At 51.1% G+C, this 20334-nt stretch overlaps 1 protein-coding gene, 1 long non-coding RNA gene and 1 other non-coding gene across 8 annotated transcripts in view; all 3 read right to left on the bottom strand.

The window, feature by feature from the left end:
• Window positions 1-779: 779 nt before the first annotated feature.
• On the bottom strand, window positions 780-852 carry TRNAS-AGA (transfer RNA serine (anticodon AGA)). Its single transcript has one exon. It is a non-coding gene; the product is annotated as a tRNA-Ser (tRNA).
• A 742-nt stretch (window positions 853-1594) lies between these two features.
• On the bottom strand, window positions 1595-4076 carry LOC141578885 (uncharacterized). Its single transcript, XR_012509734.1, has 2 exons — window positions 3728-4076; window positions 1595-1921 (listed from the first exon to the last, which is right to left on the bottom strand). It is a non-coding gene; the product is annotated as an uncharacterized LOC141578885 (long non-coding RNA).
• Window positions 4077-4097: 21 nt separating this feature from the next.
• The window catches only part of P2RY6 (pyrimidinergic receptor P2Y6), a 53767-nt gene continuing 37530 nt past the window's right edge, over window positions 4098-20334 (bottom strand). For 3 of the 6 annotated variants that reach the window (XM_074372593.1, XM_010973100.3, XM_010973099.3), the window contains exons 2-3: window positions 6442-6497; window positions 4098-5774 (exon numbers count right to left, since the gene is read on the bottom strand). In XM_074372593.1, coding sequence (XP_074228694.1) covers window positions 4754-5774; window positions 6442-6461 — 1041 coding nt within the window. In that variant the 5' untranslated portion in view covers window positions 6462-6497 and the 3' untranslated portion in view covers window positions 4098-4753. Of the gene's footprint in view, window positions 5775-6441; window positions 6498-8943; window positions 9969-10930; window positions 10975-20334 lie in introns of those variants that run through there. The other 3 variants (XM_074372594.1, XM_074372595.1, XM_045508802.2) reach the window with 3 other exon arrangements.

The following is a 20334-nucleotide window of genomic DNA, read 5'->3' as shown; positions in this document are numbered from 1 at the left end:
TATTTGGGTGTTTGCAACTGTTTGCGCTTGTGAACAGTGCTGCTCTGAGCATTGTGCATAACCTCAGGTTCATATGCGGAGAAGTGCTGGGGCAATGGCCATGTGATTGTTCAGTATCTGGGAAGCATTGTCAAGCTGGTGTCGAATATCTCTTCGATGTTTTTTGATAATCTGTGTTTCCTTTTCTGTGAAGTGCCTGTTTGTGCCTCCTGCCCATTCTGTTGGGTTATAATACTCTCTTGTACTATATGAAAATGCTGCCCTAACTTTTCCATGCTCCATACTCTTGGGCTCGTAGAATTGTCACTGTTTTAGAGGTAAGGAAATAGAGGCTCAGAAAAGTGAAGGGGGCTTGTTCAAAGTCGCAGTCAGAAACAGCCCTCCTGCACTTAGCAAATGCCTTCAGAGGCTGGAAGACTCAGCTAAAACAACTTTTTTGCACCTCAAACTGGGTCAGGATTCCCCTGGTCCTCAGCCTTTATTGGACCCTGACTATCTTCCTCTGGAGAACTTCCTTGCCCCGGCCCTCTTTATGTTCTTCTGAACTCCCCTCCCTGTAATGATCCAGATATGTGTTTATTTCATTATTGGCATTATCCATCAGCCTAGGAGCTCCTTGAGGGCAGAGACCCACTGCCCAATATGATGCAGGTGCTCAGTAAATGTTTACTGGATGAACTGTATCCTTGTCTGTACCCCAACACCCTGGATTATTTCTGAGGATACGGCTGCTGAGAATGGGGTTGGCAATTAGGTTTATTTATCTAGTTAGTTATTAATGGAGGTACTGGGGATTGAACCTAGGACCTTGTGCATTCTAAGCACACACTCTACCACTGAGCTATACCCTCCCCTGGAGAGTATTTGTTGAACAAATGAATGAGGGAAGGAGGATCCAGCAGTATTCATTGTTAAGACAGATCCAATGCCCCTGGGCTTTTCCTTTTGGAATGGAAATGTGAGACAAGCCCCAGTTACCAACTCTCAGGCTTCTCCATCTTTGACCTTGCCCTCTGGCTCCCGGTCCTCAATCTCCAGCAGCCAACACTCACAGGTCTCCTGTCTTATAAGCACCTTCCCTGGGCCTGGCCTCCTTTGGAAACTTCCTCTCTCTTTTCTTCCCCATCCATCACCTCCACTTCCTCCCCTCCAACTGCTCCTTCACTCACCCAACTCCACTGCCCCATCATGGCACCATCATTCAGAGACCCTAGGCTTTGGCCTTCCACCTCTCTGGCTCCTCCTCCTCCTCCTAGCCCCCTAATGTTGAAGTTCCCAGGACTTGATCCAGAACCCTCTCTTTTTCTTACTCTCTCCCTCAGGAAGCCCATCCATTCTTCCAGCCTCAAGCCAAAAGTCAGATGTTCATTCCCCAGGCTTTGCAACTCTTCTAGGAAGCCTTTCTGGGTGTCTCCAGGTTCTGTTGATTCCTAGCTCCCACTCAGGTGGAGACCTCACCCCGAGGCTAGACCCTGGCCCACTCCCCAGGCCAGGACACTGCCTGGCCTCCACCAAGGTCCACCATCTCAGTATGGAACCTGGGTAAAGGGGTTAGTTTTGGCGGTGGGTAACAAAGGCCTGAAAAACTAGTAGCTTAAAAAAGATAGACATTTATTTCTCTCTCATGTAACACCTGGGCTGCTTGACCTAGCACTGCATTGTATAGGGACTAAGAACCAGTCTCTGTCTTCTGATGTCCCCAGACATCTATCTCACTGTGACCCAAAGAATCAAAGTTCCTTCTGTCCAAATTGTCAGTCTCTCCAGTAAGGGCATTTTGAAAGGATTCCCAAGATGACTTGAGCCTGGTTTTCCCCCTTTTTCCACCAGTTGCAAGCATGTTTCTGACATTACTGTGGAGTTTAAGTCCTGCAGAGTCTTTTTCTAAATGTCCTCAACATGCCTTGGAGATTAGGCAGAGCTAAAAGAAAAATACTGAATAAGTTATACAGTCTTCCCCTCCCTGCCCCGTCCCTCTGTCCTTCCCTCTGCCCACTCAACCTTCTCAGGTGGAAGGCTCCTTTGCCATGACTGGTTCTGTCAGTATGGGGTCTGCGTGGCCAACGAGCAGCCAAGAGCTGTGGCCAGATTGTTCTACGGGATGAATACTGAGATCTGGCAGGAGGGAATAAGGATTGGAGGAGAAGTGAGGGGGAATGGGGCAGGGGTCTGTGTGGGGATGAGGACAAAGAGCAGAGAGGATGAGGAGCAGCAGAGGAGTGGCTGAAAGAGACATGTGCAGTAAAAAAGTTTTTTTTCAATGAGATAATAAGTTTCTACCGTATAGCACAGGGAACTATATTCAATATCTTGTAGTAACCTATAATGGAAAAGAATATGAAAAGGAATATATGTATGTATGTGTGTGACTGAAACATTATACCGTACACCAGAAATTTACACAACATTGTAAGCCGACTATACTTCAATTAAAATAAAAAGTGACCCGTGCAAGAGGAGAGCAGGTGAAGAGGACTAGGAAGGGCTTTGCATGGTATAATTCCCTTTTGCTGCCTCCTTGGGGACCTTCAGTGAAGATGCCTTTCCAAAGTTTTTTAAGGCTCAGGTCTGTGTTTGAGAGGCCTCCGTAAGAGATGGCCTCCAGGCAGCCCTCCAGGTACCCACAGGCCAGAACAACAGGGAGGTGAGGGGGCAGGGGTGGGGGTGGGGGTGGGTACCTAGCAGGAACAGTCTGTCATGAGGCCAGTCTGCAGGCTCCCAACTTTCAGGAAGCGGCCTCCTGGTGGCCCTGGGGGTGGCCCTGCATCTCCTCAAGCTGCTGTCTTCTCCTTTAAGAATGAAGCAATGTTACTATATACAAAATAGATAAACAACAAGGACCTACTGTATGGCACAGGGAACTATATTTAATTTCTTGTAATGAGCTGTAATGGAAAAGAATCTGAAACAAAATGTGTATGTATATGTATATGTGTGACTCAGTCACTTTGCTGTACACCTGAAACTAACATTATAAATCAACTACAGTTCAATAAAAAAATAAGAATTAAACAAAAAGCAAGCTGTAGAATAGTTAATGTCCTGGGGAAATGTACATGAAATGGTATGTAAAAAAATAAGGCTACAAAGTAGAATGTTTACTGTAACTGAAAATTTATTTTGAATTTTCCTAATATTCTAATGAATGCACATATTTTACTTTTAAAAGAAAAATAAACTTTAAAAACAGTTAAAATAATGAGTTAACTCAAATTTGAGCTTTATTGTGAGCTAAACAGGGTTTTTTATGTTGGCTTAGAGGACAGATGTGTTCACTTATATAAATTCATTTTTTTTTAACTGAAGTGCAGTCAGTTTACAATACTGTGTTAATTTCTGGTGTACACTATGGTGATTCATTTATACATATATATGTATTCCTTTTCATATTCTTTTTCATTGTAGGCATATAAGTTAATTTATAAATTAACATACATTTTCATAAAATTAGACATGTATGCTGAACTTCATATATTGTTCAAGGCCCTGAAAATAAAACCTACAATGCATTAAAAAAAAAAAAAAGGATGAAGCAACGTTGAAGGGCTGTTCCCCTCACTTCGGAGCCCTGGTGGAGGTGTCACCAGGCACCTGAAAGAGGCACATGTGGAGAGGTGGGTGGAGGAGAGGTGGGGTCTGGGGCTCTGCCTGGCATTTAATGCCCTACTCCCACCCAGCTCCATTCCTTGCCACCCCTCTCCGCAAACCCAACTAAACTGAAACTCACTGTTACTTTACAGCCAGGCTCAGTGCATCTCTGCCTCCAGGTTTTGTACACACAGCATCTTCCAACAAGAGCAGCTTCCTCCTCTCTGCTTTTTGGATTCCTCCCCAGCTCAAGCTCCACGCCTTCGAAGATGCGCTCCCTGATGCTTCCCTTTGCTGAGCCCCCACTGCCTTGAGCATCTGGCCCATTCTTGCTATTATCTGGAGAGTGGCCACCGCATGACTCTTGGTTTCTCAGCTTTCACACACAGGAGACCACATGCCCTCCACCCCAGGTCTCTGCCTGTCTGCCCGAGGCTGCACTAATGTGCACCCTACTTCTGTTTGCAGAGCTTCCACTCAGTCTTCAACATCTGGTTCGGACACCCGCCCTTCTATCCCCCACCCCCACCACCAAGAGATCTTTCCTGACTCCTTGGACTGGGTCATGGGCATCCTCTGGGCACCCCTTCTCCTTAGTCATACTTCCCGCTGTCACAGCCTTAACGTCACTGTGTCAGTGCCTTTAGAAGTTGAAAGTTTGTATGGGGCAGGGCTCAAGCTGGTTCTTCTGGGGCCCCAGAACCAACCCAGGCCCCAGCACAAGGTGTCAGTAAAGCTTTGCTGAATGAATGGAACATCACACATTCTGCCCAGAAAGCTCATATTCATCTCTCAAAACCAAGCTCAAAAGCTCCTTCCCAGAAGCTCTCACCTTCCTATCTTCCCTTACTCCCTTTATTGGTGATGCCAAAGCATGTAGCATACTCCTCAATTACACTGCATGTCTCACTATTTGTGAGCAGCTTAACATGGCTTCTCTAACTCTCCACGGCTTCCTGGGACCTTCTGAAGAGCCAGTTCCAGGCTTTGCCTCTCTCTGTGCCCACAGGGCCTGGTCCAGAGAAAGGGATTAATAAACAGCTGTTAGTGAGATTGTGGGGTCTGTGGGAGACCTCACTCCATGCCCAGCTGAGCTAAGCTCTAATTTTCTGCATGGCTTCAGGTTGCTGGCTGCCCATGTCCCAGGTGTCCTGTCCCAATAGACTCAGCGACCCTGTCGCTGCCACTTGGCTGTGAGTTTCTGTAGCAGCTCATGTGGCCGCCGGCGGAACTTCTTCTGGGTGAAGTAGAAAAGGATGGGGTCCAGTACACTGTTGGCACTGGCGAAGGGCCGTGTGCCCTTGTAGGCAGCTGCAAAGGTCTCCAGCACAGGGCAGGGGACACCAGGTGTAGAGCGCACCGCCAGATAGGCTGTCTTGGTGATGTGGAAAGGCAGGAAGCTGATGGCAAAGACAGCTGCCACCACCATAGCCATGCGGGCTGCCTTGCCACGCCGCTCCTGGGCCACAGGCCCTGCTGGGCCATCCTGGCGGCACAGACGTCGGGCCAGGCGGCAGTAGCAGGCCAGCAGGGCGACAAAGGGCAGCAGGAAGCCAATGACTGTGAGGGCCATGCCATAAGGCATGTAGCTGGTGGCCAGGGCAGGGGGACTCAGGTCGTAGCAGACAGTGCGGTTACGTTGGATGCCTGTAGCAGCAAAGAGGGCTGTGGGCAGGCACTGGGTGGTCACTGCCAGCCATACAGCCCCGCACACTAGCCAGGCAGCCCGGCGGCCCCCACGCTTGTGCCAGGGGGCCAGAGGGTGACAGATGCCCAGGTAGCGTTGGAAGCTGATGCAGGTAAGAAAGAGGATGCTGCCATGAAGGTTGGCATAGAAGAGGAAGCGGACCAGGCGGCAGGCGAGGTCTCCAAAGGGCCAGTGGTCACCTCGGGCATAGTTGTAGACGAGCAGGGGTAGGGAGCAGGCGTACAACAGGTCAGCCAGGGCCAGGTTCAGGGTGTACACAGCTGTGCGGGTCAGGGCCCGGCGGGATGTGCAAATCTGGGCAATGATGCAGGCGTTCAGTGGCAGGCCAGCTGCCAGCACCACCGAGTACACAGGTGGCAGCAGTAGTCGCTTAAAGTTCTCTTGGTAGACGCAGGTAGTGGGTGGCGATCCCATGGCCTGGCCTGTGCCATTGTCCCACTCCATGGCTGTCCAACTGGGCTTCCTACATCCAGAGAGCCTGGAGAAGTAACACACAACCTGTCAGTGATCACACTCATTGTGTGGCCCCTGGCCCTCTCTGGGCCTTGATCTCTCTACCTGAACCGTCTCTGATACTTGCCCCCACCCCCACGGAAGCCCCCACAGCCTTCACTTTAAGGAGACCTGGAATACAATAAAGCTCAAGCTTAGGAGATGTACAATTCTCTTTTTTTCTATAATATTCATTTCCCACCAACTTTTCTGGTGAATTTCTATTCATTTTTCAAAACCGTACTCAAATGTCTCCTCTGTAAGTGGAGATTAACAGACTTTGGTTTGAATCCCAGCACTGCTACTTACTAGTTATGTGACCTTGGACTAGTGATATGATATACTTTATCTGAGCCTCAGTTTTCCCATCTGAAAAATGGGGGAAATGATGCACCCACCTCTCAGGATGTCATGAGGTTGGAGGCACTAAATCATGCGATTCAGGGCTTCCCTGGGCTCCCTGGAGTTTGGACACTGTGGTCATGGTGGGCCTGCCTATCTCTTTCCCACAGATTGGGAAGCTCCTAAGAGGTGCCAGATCTGGTACTTCTCTGTGTCTGAGAGCCCAACCTGGGAACCAGGGCAGGGAAGACCATGGTAACTTAATCACATGAGCAGAATGTCTACACTTCTGAGCTAAGGACAGTGCCCACCTCCTCAGCCTGGGCTCCATCTTCCATGGTTCTTCTTCTGGCCTCAGTCTTCTTATCTGTAAAATGGGGGAAGGAGGTGATTTAGGAGTTCCCTAAGTCTCCTTCTACTGGATGGGAGGCTACAAATTTGTGTCTGGGAGGGAAAAAACAAAAAACAAAAAACAAAAAAACCCCACACTGAAGCCACAGCGCCCCCTGGTGGCCAGAGTGAAAACAGTTTCCCTGAAGGCAAATGGCTAAGGGACCAAGCATTTGTAAAGTCTACAGCTTACTTTACAGAGAGGGAAATAGAGGCATAGTGAGGCGCAGTGACTGCTCAAACTTAATAAGTTAGAAACAGAGCCAGAACCAGAATCAAACTGCCTTATTCAGAGTAGGCAACATAGTATGGCCCACAGACATGGAAAGTGGAGGTTAGAAATCTAGCTTCAGAGATAGCCAGGCCTGATTCAAATCCCGGCTCCCCTACTTCTTTGCTGTTCTATCTAGGGGATGTTGCTTGCCCTTTCTGGGCCTGTGTCCTTATCAGTAAAACTGTCATAGACCTGGTATGCAGTAGGTGCTTAATAAATGCCATGCTATTGCTATACACCTTGTCCCTCCACTCATCCCTTCAGGCTCCCTTTTCGGAACCAGCAGAACAAATGCTTTATGAGGGCCCCTGGTGGGATAAGTCTGACTTGTGAATACTCAACTACCAACTGGCATTTCCACATTTACTGGTGTCCAGAGGGAATTCACAACGTAAATCCAGTGGACCTATAAGGGAAAGCCTTTGGGATAGGGAGTCAAGTCATCTCCTCTCCCCTCCCGATTTTATAGATGCAAGAAACTGAGGCAGGCCCAGAAAAAACATAAATTCCTGCAAACGCAAAAGTTATATTAAAGCAAAACATAACTCCTCAAATGAATTTCTCACCACTTAAAATTTGATTTTGATCAAAATACTTTACCTCTGGGCAACTGCAAAATGAGGATGTTTGGATTCTCTAGTCTGTATCCCACAGGTCACGTCACCTATAGGTATCAAAGATTCTTCCTGGGGCTTCAGCCCACATGCTAGGAGTACTGGGTGCCCAGCTAATCAGTTAGGCATGAGGGTGAGGCCAATGAAGGAAGCATGATGGTCCACCCATTGTCACCAGGAAGCCAAGATTAGTGCAGGCAAGAGAAAGTGCATTCATTCATCTCTTCATTTGTGTGTTCAGGCCATTCTTTCATTCATGTATTCATTCTCTTGTTTTCACATGCCAGGCATTTCATGGGTACTCACTGCTTGCTGGATGCACAGGGCACAGTGTATAGATGTAGATGTAGACAGATACATACATACATAGATATATGCATATATGTACACAGGTACATATTCATACACAGGTACATATGCTAGTCTGAGTTGGGAGACCAGGGCGAGCCATAGGACAGAAGACATTTTCAGTGGAGGATGAAGAATGGAGCAAGTCCCTGGTGGCTAAGGAAGATTTCCATGGGTAGAGAGTGGGGTGAGGCCCCCTGGGGTGTCCCTAGGCAGGGAGGAAGGTGGAGCAGCCTGCTGGGGCAGAGGGTCATGGCAAGGAGAGGAAAGTGGGTAGAAGGAACGGTGCTGTGCCCCTGAACCCTCTCTGGAGAGGTCTGTCACCCTCAGACACCCTGAGAGAGAGCCACCTGCAGGTGACTGGAGACTCCAGGTGTTTTCTGGCCCCCACTCCAGTGAGACTGGTCCTCTCTGAAGGAGGCAGGGGCTGCTCAAGCGGACCCAGGCAAACCTTCAGGTGTGCCCCAGGAAAGGCAAGCCTAAGTGTCATCCACTCTGCCTTCTGAGGACCTGAGAGGGGAGAATTGCTCTCCCACTTCCTGGCAAGAGCTGGTCCCCAGGGAGGGCTTGCATAGTCCCTGCCTCCAGGTAGCAGCTGACATTGGCTCTCTCAAGCTCTCACATCTGTCACTCACTCTTGGGCCCTATGCCCTGGATCAGCTCAGACCCCAACCTCTTCCTGGGCTTCAGCTGCTCTGCCTGCAGTGGGGGGCTTTCTAACAGGTGGCTCTGACTCCATCTTTCTCTGCAGCTCTCTGCCCTCTGGAGAAAAGCTCAAACTCTTGTCCTGACATTCAAGCTCCCTGCCAAGCTCTCAGGCCTCATAGGTCATTCCACTCTGCCCCTTCCTTTCTTGCTACAGTGTTTCCAAGATACCACAGCCGTTCAGAGCCAGAGATCCATATTTCCTCTCTGGCCTCCCCATCTTTGCTGTTCTCTTCAACACAAAGTGCCATTTGACCCATCTGTGTTCGTCAAACTCTAAGTGTCCATCAAGCTCAGATTCAAACTTACATCTTTCTTTTCTGATCCCCCAGTTGGGGGAGTCCCTTCCTCTAGGTCCCTCCAACTCTGTGGACCTCCTTTAGGTGTGCACTAGACCCAGCCTGTCTGCCCAAAGTCAGAGTTCCTTATCCCCCACCCCAACCCGCCACTGGCCTGTGGCCCCGAGATGCGCCAACACTCACATGCAGTCTCTCGTCCCTGAAGCGCCTTGATAACTCCAAATGCGTTGGGTCAAGGGGAGGCCAGATATGAAACGCTCCACTCTTCTACCCTCAGCACAGGCTGTAACACCTCTGACGGGGCAGCTTCCTCTGTTTCCTGGCAGGGCTGTCTCTGACTGAAATAGCCCCTGCAAGGGCCACCCCCTCCCCGCCACCCTCAACTACAAAGCCTGACGGAAACTGAGTCTCAGGAGCAAAGAGGAGGAGAAAAGATCTCCTTCCTGGAACCCTCCCCACCCCAGCAGAGGAAAGAGGGTGAAGAGAGGGCAGAGAGAGAGGTGGGGGAGGACCAGTGGCTGATGGTCAAAGACCAGTCCCACAGACCCAGCAGCTTCCTTTCTCCTCAGCCCTCTCTCAGTCTTCTCATCTGTCCAATGGGTTGTTTGGTGGTTAAAGAACTTTTGGGCCCTCTTTGGCTGTAACACCCAAGTCATCTTCCCAGTCACTCCTCCATCCATCCCTCTTTTCTTCATTCATTCAATAGCTCATTCACTGATGCATCCATCCCTCTCTGGGGTCACCCACTTATACACTCACTTATTCAGCCACCTTTTCCCTACCTCCCTCTCTTCCTTTTCTCTACAAGCATGGCAGGCCCAGAGCTCCCTGGGAGTGAGGGGCATGGGTTGAGGGGATAACACTCAACCTGAGTGTGATTCTCCCTGTCAGTGCCAAGCCCTCCCCCAACCCCTCCTCACCACCCAGCCAGGAAGAAGAGCTGTTAGGATGTGGCTCCTCGCTGTCCCAAGGAGGCTGACTCCAGTGCTGGAGACAGCATTCAAGGGGTGACCTGGAGGTTGTAGGCTCTCATTTGGAGCAGCTGAGCCAGCTAGGGGGTAGGAAAGAATGATGCAGGGAAAGAACACTGCCCGGGGAGTTTGAGGCCCAGGTTCTAGTTCTACCCTGGTGCCTACTCACTGTGTGACTCTGGATGAGCCCCTTCCCCCTCTCATGCAATGTGGTCATACTGGCCACCAGCATGTTGTGAGAGTGACTTGATAAAGGGAGGGAAGACTCTTTTTACTCCGTAAGGTGAAAGCACTAACCTCACCACCAAATCTATTTTACAGGCAAGGGGATTGAGGAATCCAGGCTGGGCCAAAAGTTTACACCAAACTGAGTAAATTCAGGTTTGAGCTGCCAGTAAACCCTTGGCCAGTCGTACATGAACTGAGCACCTATTGCTTATTCCAGTCTGTGCTAGGAGGGCACTTGTGCCTGCTGAGGATGTGAACCTCCAGGTCTGATCTGAGCTGTGCTGGGGCTCAGCAGGGCAAAGAGGCCTGGCCTTCAGTCCAGCAGCCAGTCCTCTGCTGGGTTCCCAGGACGACCTCCTATGGTTGCCCCCACCACGGTGTCTGCCCCAAGAATAGGAGCAGCCCTGAGGGCTTCCTGAAGGTGTCAGCCCCAGGGCAAGGCTTGGGTCTCAGTTCCTGCCACCTGAGTGGGGCCCAGGAGGGAGAGCTTGGGTATTCGGGGTCATGAGTGCACCTGGGAGTGAGTGACGTGGAAGAGCTCCTAGAAAAGGCATGTCTTTTGCTGGGCAGGACTTAGACACATTAAAAAGAATGAAGAGGGCACCACAGGCAGGAGGCACAGAGGTAGGGGATGGATGAGCCTACCCTGTCCAAGAAATGAAGAAGAAATACTGCAGCCAGAACATGGGATGAGTTGTGCGAAGAGGGGACCAGATGGGAAGCCTGAGGGGCTGGCCCATCAGGAAACCTCAAGCAGAGCTCAAGTGCCACTGCCCAGCTCCCAAGTGCCACTTCCTTGTTCTCAAGTGCCACTGCCCTGTTCCCAAATACCACTGCCCTGCTCCCAAGTGCCACTGCCCAGCTCCCAAGCCTGCCAGGGCTCCCAGCCCAGCTTCAGCCTTCCCCACTGGGCTTTCCAGCCCCCAGGCCTGTCACATGCTGTTTCCTCTGCCTGGGATGCTTTCACCCACCTTCTGTGAAGAATCCGACTTTTCCTTCCTTTTAGTTTTCTCATCTGTAAATGAGAGTGATCACTGGTATCAACCACACAGGCTGTTGTAAGCATTAAATGAAACCATGTATGTGAGCTGCCCTAGCACACAGCAAGTATGCGACAAACGTTTGTTAACTGAATGAATCAGTTCCAGGCCCAGCTTTGGACTCCTTGCTCCTTCAGTTCACCCTGGTCTCCACTGATTTCAGGGTCCTCAGCACCAGGAGTCATTTATTAACTGCCTACCATGTGCCAGATGTTTTATCTTCAGTTCTGGGCAGGTAGTGGTGATTATTCTCTCCATTTTACCAGTGAAGGAACTAAGACTCAGGAAGGCTAGGGAGTTTCCCAAGGTGTCCCAGCCCAGTAGCATTTCAACATGGTCTCACTCTACAGCCTCCTTTTCCATTGTTCCCCAGCAATTCCATGCTTCATGATGTTCAAACCAGAGGATTCCCCCATGAGTGTCTTCCCTGCCCTGAGAGCCTTTGGCCATGAGATGGCGCCAGGAGACTGCCCAGGATGGCCAAGCTTGTGCCCTCAGACAGCAGCCCTCAGAGGAGGGCAGGGGGCAGGTCTATACACCGCCGCTGGGGACATTGGCAGGGCAATAGGGCCAGTGTTGAGCCCTGCCTGGCTGAGGAAGAGGCTGGGGGAGTGGCTCCCTGACACCAAGCATTCACCGCCCATCTCCTATCCAGGTACACCACTGGCAGAAACACTGAAGTCCCTCACCCCACGGAGGGGACAACCTCTGCTGGTGTCCTTTTTTCAATTCAGGCAACAACATGTGGGGTCAGTTTATGCCTGCAGCAGAAGCAATTCAGTTAAAATGTGAGAAGAACTGACAAGGGTTGAAACTCCTTGGGCTTTTTGGATCCTGTGGTTTCAGGATACCCCTTTAGCTGGCTCAGTAGCCTTGTCCCATGCCTGCCCCTGCCTCAGCCTCTAAGCCTTTTTATCTGGAAGGGATGAGGAGGCCTGATGGCCAGAGGCAGGAGCTGGAAGCCTGAGTCACCGCCTGCCAGCCAGCCAGGAACCAGCACAGACCAGACATGGGAAGAGGCCTCCTAACCTTGGCCTGCCTGCCTTCTGGGAAACAAGGCCTGGAAACCCCCTTGCTCGCCTGTGACCTATAAGCTTAGCAGCAAAGGCACAGGATGACAGGGATCAAGACCCAGCTTCCTTCCCCTGAGGAGTCAGACAGGCTGGGACATAACAACTTGCTGTTGATTAAGGGTGAGCCACCTACCTTCTCTGAACCTGAGTCGTCACCTGATAAACGACTAGGTTCCTGGGGCCAGTGCCTCCCTGACACCCAGAGGACAATGGGCACAGGGCACAGCCAACCCCTCCTGGAGGAGTATTCACCTCACCTGTGATATCAGGCTGGCTACAAAAGCAGGCAAACCCGGCAGGAGGAGGGTACAGGAGGGAAAGAAACCTGATTTCTCTTCTCTTTTTCCACTCCCTTGTCTAACCTCCTGCTCAGCAGGAATTAAATCTGGAACTGAAACAGCCATTTTGAGTGCAAGGAAGGGGAAGCTGTAGGTTTGGGGAATTTGGGGGTTGAGGCTGCTTCCGTTAGTTTTTCTCTGGCCTCTATAGGTTGAGCAAAGAGGAAACTTGTATCTCCTGTAGCTCTACTAAGCCCCAGGCCCCAGCTGCCCATCAGTGAGCTCATGTCATCCCCACCGCAATCTGGACAGATGTTTTTATTGTGCAAAATGCTTCACTGCGCAAAAAAGCTTCACATGCCACATCTCGTTTATTCTTCAGAGCTACCACCCTCACTTTGCAGATGAGGAAGCTGAGGCCTGGCAAAATCTCTTGGGCATGTGAATAAGGAGGTCTGAGACCACGGTAACCTAGTAGGCACAAGGCTGAGAAGTCAAAGGGCAGCCTCGTGGCTGAGGAACTGTGGGAGAGCACAGGGGCTCAGATAGCAGATGCAACAGGGCAGCCCCTGCCAGCAGACGGAGAACCCATAATGGCTGGCTTTCCAAGTCCACACCCAGGGGGCTGCAGCAGCTCCCACCCCAGGCCCTGGGAAATCCCAGGAACTGTCAATAAACCCTCTTCCCTGGACCTAGTGTGAGAGGGTCTCTGTTCCTTGCCTGGAACCCCTGTCTCACTTTTAAAATCTCCCTGTGGAGGTGCACCATTTGGATCCCCCTTCAAGAAAAAATGTGCTGTTTAGATGCAAGGAGTGCAATTGGCTAGAAGCCTCCATTGCTGCCTTTAAGACTTGCCTGTCTTCCCAGATAACCAGGCTCCAGTCCACTGGGGAAGAGATGGCCCAGGTCCAGCCATCTGGCCAGTCATGCAGGGCGTCACTATTCTGCTCCTCTTTACTTTCTCCCACCTAATTCTCAGACCCTTCTCATGATGACAGCCTCCCTTCCTTCTTCCACTGGAGCCCTGAGGATCTAGGAGTGGTGGGCCTGTGACCTAGGCCTGCCAATGAGACAAGAGGGGGCTCCTCCAGCCCTTTAACCAGCTTGGGGGCGGATGGGCAACCTTCACTGGGTGCCTTAGATTTTGAAGCTTTTGCTGAAACAATGGGAAGGAGACGGGTTTCCCACTGGCTTTGCAAAGCTGGTAGGAAGTGAGCCTGGAGATGCTGGAGCCAGGTAAACTATGTGCCAGGCACTGTTCAGTGAACTGAAGATAAAACACCAGGGAGGAGACTGTCCAAAATAAAGCCAAGGGATGGCAGAGTTGAGAGATGAGAACACACAGGTTCCTGAGAACACCACTGAGCGCCTGGTTCCAGCTATGCCTGCAGCTTTACCTTTCACTGGACTTTCTGGAGGCATAAGCTGATAAATTCCCTTGTTGCCTCAGACCATTTGACCTAGGATTGTCACTTAAAATCAGGAGTCCTGCCTATAGTCCTGTACCTCCATGCCTCCCTACTCCTCTTTCAACAGCCCATATTTACAGCTTTGGCCTCAGAACCCTGATATCCCTGTAGTGGAGGCTGGAACTGACCATGTACCTGGAGGCCACAAGCCGAGGAGCAGACAGGGACTGAGGGACTGTCAGGTCAAGCCTAGTCTCCATGGGGGCAGCCAGGGAAGCTCCCCAGTTCATTTCCCATGAGGAGAGCCCCTCTTTCACTGGCTTCCAGAGTAACTACTGTGTCATGTCAGTAGCTCCTGAGAAGGAAACAAGAAAACTAGAAACCCAGGTTCAAGTCCTAGATTCATCACCCATTTGCTGTGTGACTCTAGGGAGGTCACTCCATTTCCCCATGCCTCATTTTCCTGAACAACTTCACTGCTACAGGTTCTTGGTGACTCAGCTGGTGCCAGCCACTGAACTAAGTGCTGTTATGGCAGGATCTCTTTTGCTCTTCAATGGACCTGTGTGGTGAGCTGTTTATCCCCATTTTACAGGCAAGAAAATGGGCTTAGAGAAGACTGGTGACTTGCTCAAGGTGACACAGTGAGTCAGTGGTGAGCCAGGATGAGGACACAGATCTGAAAAACACTAAAGTCCATGCTCAGGAAGAAAAATGACATTTCCCTATGAGGCCAGAGAGATCAGGAACTTGCCTAAAGTACACAGTAAAGCTACCACACCATCCTGCCTCTGGGGAACAGAGTGGCCTGAGACAGGGGGCAGAGAATCAGGGCAGAAAAGAACAGCCCAAGGGGCAATGTCAGCCAGACTCCTTCCCTTCCCTAATTTTGTTAGGAATTGAGGACAAGGTCTGCTTTCCCTTTGTGGCTCCAGACACCAGCACCCAAGAGGCACTGGGAAATGTTGACTTAGTGGCCCAGTCTGTAAAGATGAGCCTCATGGCTCTGTCCTTGGTGCTGCCTGGCTAAATCAAATCTAATTTTGGTCTTGGCTGATGACAGAAAAGATTTGTTGGGGGGATGAAGGTAATGGCTACAGGAGTAGCACCTCTGAGCCTACCTGAATCCCCTCAGACCACCAACACTGCCTGAGTGTTTACTGTGGGTTATGGTGCTGCCCATTTCACAGACAGACACTGAGGCTCCAAAGGTAGGCAACTATGTCCATAGCTCTCACAGGTAATGTTTGTGTGCAAAGAAAACCTCAGAGGACCCCTCATCTCCCACAAAAGGCAGCTCTCACCCTCTGCCTTGGCCCTGCTCTATCTCCGGCACCTGAGCAGAGACAAGAAACCCAACTGGACCCCAGAACCTAGGGGTCAATAACAAGGCTCTGAGTTCTGGACCCTCAGGGTCAGAGAGGCCTTAAGAGTGTCTGACCCAGAGCTTTCCTCAACACCTCAGAGAAGGAGGCTCCCTGAAGCCTCTTGGACAGGCTTGTCTGGCCACTGCTTACATATTTCCCATGATGGGGAGCTCACTCCTTCTCTCCCAGGCTGCTGCATTGCACCTTGAGAAAGCTCACTGAAACACATGCTTTGTCATACTGAGTCCTGAGAGCTGCCCCTGGTCACTGCTTCCGTTCCCCCATCTAACCCTTCTTCTGGGGGTCTAGAGCTTGGCTGCCCCCAAACACCCAGGACACTCTACAGAGACTGTCCCAAGACTATTCATCAGTTGGTCTTCATTCCCACCAGGCAAGTCCAGGGCTCATGTCCAGGCCCAGGGACCCTAGGGGTGGAGCCCAGAAACCAGGCATGAGGCCAGGAGGCCATAACCATTTCCAAACCAGAAGACAAAACCCTTTGCCTCCATCCTGTCAGATGTCAGCCATATGGGACTGGGGCCTTATCTATGGCCAAGCTAGTGTGGGAGGGGCAGCACTTTGTAGGCACCTGAGAGGTGGCCTGGGGGGCAGAGATCAAAGTCAGGGCACCTGCAGGGCTCAGAGTATAATGTGGGGGGCCAGCGGGTGGCACAGGGGACCCTGTCTAGGAGTGCACTGTTGCATGTAGAGTGTGTATAAAAACACAGGACAGACCTCATGTCCTTCAGGTGGTCATTCAAACGACACCTTTGTGGTGAGGTTCCCCCACTCCCCGCCACCACGCTAGCTAAAATTGCAACCTCCCACCTACTCCCCTCCTCCGCTGTATTTTTCTCCTTAGCATTTATCATCTTTGAATATACTATCTGACTTGTTTGCTTATTGTCTGCCTCCTTCCACCAGAACATAAACTCCACCAGGGCAGGGGTTTTCATATTTTATTCACTACTGCATCCCTAGTGCCTAGGATAGTACCTGACACGAAGTAGGTACTCAATATGTATTTGTTGGATGGATGGATGGATGAATTTCTAGGGATAGCTCAAGAATGTCAACACAATCTCAGAAGTGACCTTGATGCAACAGACTTTAGGAAAAAAACAGACCATTGTGAGGTGACTTCTGTTTGACATCACCCCGTTGAGGCTGGTGCTGGGCTGGGGGAGGGGAGCTGCTTATGTGGCTTTCAGGAAAGGGCCTGGACTCTGCTGGGAATTTGAGGGTGGCGCTCAGGGTAGACATGGCCTCTCCAGAATGTTTGTTTAGGTGGGAACGGGGGTTGAGGGGGGAAGAAAGGTGGTATTCTGGAGGGGGTAGATGAGGGGACTGATACCTTTGCATAGCTCATGGCATTGGTTTGAGAAAACATCAATTGTCTGTATCATATAATCGGAGGGGCTGTCAATCATGGAGGAGGTAAGGGTGGAAGGCACAAAGCTCACCTAGCTACCCCCAGCACCACCCGTGGTCATACAAGATATGAGATCCACTCCAGAACACGTCTCTCCTTAGTCCCTGGAAAACCCAGAATTCTTCAAGCCTCATTAATTCTAATTCTCCCATTAAGTCCCATATACCCACCTCAACCCATCCCTCTCCCTGGGTGGGGTCCAGGTCAGTTAGGGCCAAATGTCCCTTCCTGGCATCTGCACCCCTCTGCCACACATCACTGTTTCCTCCTCTACAGAGCCTGGTACCTGACAGACCTGGTTGCTGTCCTGGCTCTTATAAATACTGACTTTACCTCTCTGAGCCTCAGTGTCCTTAATTACAAAATAAAGATAATAATACCCACCTCACAGCGCTGTTGGGGCTCAAATGAAGTAATGGATCTAGAACACCCAGCCTGGTATCTCATGCGAGCAGGTATTCACTCAGTGGGGCTTCTATCATTGCTTCAATTTTACCACAGACCAGCTGAGAATGGCCTCACTTGTAGTCTTTGCTTATTCACTCACTCACTTTTTCACTCATTTATTCATTTGATACGTATTTACAGGGAGGCTTACAATGTGCACAGACTTCACTGGGCTCTGGTCCTTGTCCTGGAGGAAAGACTGATGAAGGGGTCTTTGGAAAGGCAGAGGAGGCCCCTATCTCTGCCTGCGGTACTAAAGAAGGCTCCCTGGAGGAGATGATTCTTTGGTGGACTATGGACAAGGAAAGGGAGGGTGTTCCCCACAGAGAGACCTGCTGGAGATATGAGGGTACAGGTATCTACATGTGTTTGTGTTTACAGGAGGTGAGGCTGAGAGGTCATCAGAGCCAGGTCCCAACAGGCCTCACTCAAATGCCAGGCTACAAATTTAGTCTCTGCATTGTGGATACCAGCCAAGGAGCCCTCGATGGTTTGTAAAGCAGGGCAGAGGAATGATCAGATTTGAGATTTAGGAGGTTCCTTGTGCTGCTGGATGGAGGATGGATTGGATATGGTTAGCGTCCAGGTCAGAGACAACCGCATGAAGTGGCTGGGACAGGGAGGCTGCAGGGCCAGCTGGTGGTAGGGCCAAATCAGGGGCCTTGAAACCCGGGCTTATAGCAGCCTTCTATCCCTCTTCTACACTCCTGTCCACAAGCATTGACAGCCATAGTGCTAGAAAGACAGACTGGAGGAGTCAGTTTCTCAGAGATGCCCTATTTCGATCCTCAGGTCACGGACGGGAATCTGAGACCCAGAGCAGGCAAGAGGATGACCTACAGCCCTGCAGAGTCCATGGAGGGCCTTCTGCCCCTGTACCCTGTTACCAAGCCTGCTGCCCCAGTCTGACTCTCCTCTCCAGGGGAAGCAAGGCTGTGGCTTTGGTGGATGGGGACTCAGAAGAGTTCTGAAGGGTAACTTGTTCCAACTGCCAGGCCCATGTAGGCCCTCCCATCTCTGACTGGGTAGGGAGAGGCCTTAGAGCTTCCTGAATTCTCTCCTCTTCTCCTTCACACCCATTTGGCAGCTGAGGAAACTAAGACCCAGAGAAGAGAGGCATTTAGCTCCTGGGATAAACACAGCTCTTTGGGCCTTGAGATGGATGTCAGGTGTAGAAGGCAGAATACCTGGTCCTAGTCCTAGCCCCACTGCTGGGCAGCTGGATTCATGCTTCCTGAGAACCCTCAGCTGGCAAGCGGTGGAGATCCTACGGCATTGGCATCTGGCCTTGGCCTGGCCCTTGTGCCCAGCACCATTCCCAGGGCACACTTCCCTTCCAATACCAGCCTCTGTAATGCATGGCTGATGAGGACCAAACAGGAAGGAACCATCCGCTCCCAGGAACTGTGGGTCTGGGCTGGTTCCTTCTCTGGTGCAGGAGCCCAGGTCCCACTCTGTCCAAAGGAACCAGATGATCCCATCAGCACAGCTCAGCCAGGCTGGGCCTCAGCCTCACCAGCCTTCTGGGGGTGGGGTTGGTGAGGAGGCCTGGCTCTGGTTTCTAGAGCTTGCAGACTTGACCACGCTCCCTCAGTGTCTGGCCTTGTGCTTGACCTGGGCGCTACCCAGGGGTGGGACTGGGCTGTGGGGAGTATATGGGACTGCAAGGGAGAGATGGTTACTAACTGGTTAAAGTGGTCAGTGCCAGTGCCTGCTACCCTCCAGTCTCAGGTGGAGAGGCCAGCAGGGCAGGGCCTGCTCATTGCCATTTTCCCTGTGGGAAAACCCAGGGAGGCCCCACTTCAAACCATTCATCAAGCCCTGTGTGTTCTCCATCTTTGCATTTGTCAGACTATCCCCTCCTCTTATCCTGTGGTCCCTGCCTCAACTTAGTTGGCGGCCATCTCATGCTCTGTCTTCCACCTCCCCGGCCAATCCATCCTTTTCTGCAGCTAGAGGGGTTCTTGCTCAGCAAAAATCTAACCTAATCATTGTCCTGCCTAAGCATTTTATGGCTTCCCAGAGCCTGAGGATAAGGGCAAACCCGGGTCCTGCTGACCTCTCTGTTCTCAGCACTCATGCCTGCCCCTCGCATGCAACCTGCAGGGCCCTGAACTACTTTCACTTTCTGGGACCAGCTGTGCTCTCCTCTGTGCCACGGTCAGTGGTTCTGCCCCTGGATAGCCCTCTCCCCACACTGCAGCTGGCAGGTTCCCACTGTGAATTCAACAACACAGGAGCCCCAAGTCCTATACTCAGGAGCTCAGCATAGACAAAGGACGTGTACATGAAGGCCTGCAATCCAAGGCAGACGTCCTGCGCCAGAGCCCTGTGGGAGCCCAGGCAGGGAGGGATGATTCGGCAGGCAGGGAAGGCATGGTGGAGGCGGCAGCAACGAAATGGCCAAGTGCACATAGAGGAAAATGGCATTCCAGGCAGAGAGAACAGTAAGGGCAGAGGCTGGGTGAAACACACTGAAGAACGGTGAACACAGCTGGAGCAGCCAGTGTACCAGCAAATGCGGTCAGAAAAGAGGCCCAAACTTATAATAAATGATACAAGTATTGAACTATTACTCTGTGCCGGATGTACAGTACCCTGTTTAATCCTCATAATGACCCTGCGAGATAAGACTGGTATTATCTCCATTTTATACCTCAAGTGAAAAACCAAGGCACAGCGAGCTTAGCTGACTTGCCCAAGGTAGCAGAGGTAGAAGAAATGGCTACTGGGCTATGAGCCCAGGCAGTCTGGCTCCAGAGTTCACAGTCTTAGCTCCTACAGTACACGAGGGTTAGTGTAGGGAGGTTCTCAGGTGGCAGGGAAATTCAGCCCCTCCATTGCTCTGCTTAATCTGCCTGGGACCCAGATTGCTTGGGCTCAGCCTCCTACTAATCACAGGGCACCATAAATGCTGCCTCCTCCAGGAAGTCTTCAGGGACCAACTAAAAGGATTCCTTCTACTTCCAGTGCCCCCATGGGAAATCTGAGGTGAGGCATGTCCTGTCAAACAAAGCCTCCCAACCCTGCTACCCATCAGATTCCTGGACCACTTTGGGGGAAGAATGTTTGCCTGTCAAGCAGCTTGTGAAATGGGGAGCCCCCTCCTCCATTCCATGGTAATCTTGCTCATTCAAGGCAGGCATCTGACCCAGAGCTGATCAATCAGAGCATCTATCTAGACCCTTAACCAGTGATTGGTTCAAGGGAAACCAATTAGCGTCTACTCCAGCATTTTGGTGGAACCAGCGTGAAAGGTTCTTTCCCAGGATTATTAGCTATGAGGGTCATGGAAGCCTGATGCTTCTGGAAAAATTTGGATGAGAGTG

Source organism: Camelus bactrianus, chromosome 10, assembly GCF_048773025.1.
Source record: "Camelus bactrianus isolate YW-2024 breed Bactrian camel chromosome 10, ASM4877302v1, whole genome shotgun sequence".
Classification (NCBI taxonomy): Eukaryota; Metazoa; Chordata; class Mammalia; order Artiodactyla; family Camelidae; genus Camelus; species Camelus bactrianus.
The sequence above is the reverse complement of the archived record's forward strand: the minus strand, read 5'-3'. Positions and strand labels throughout refer to the sequence as shown.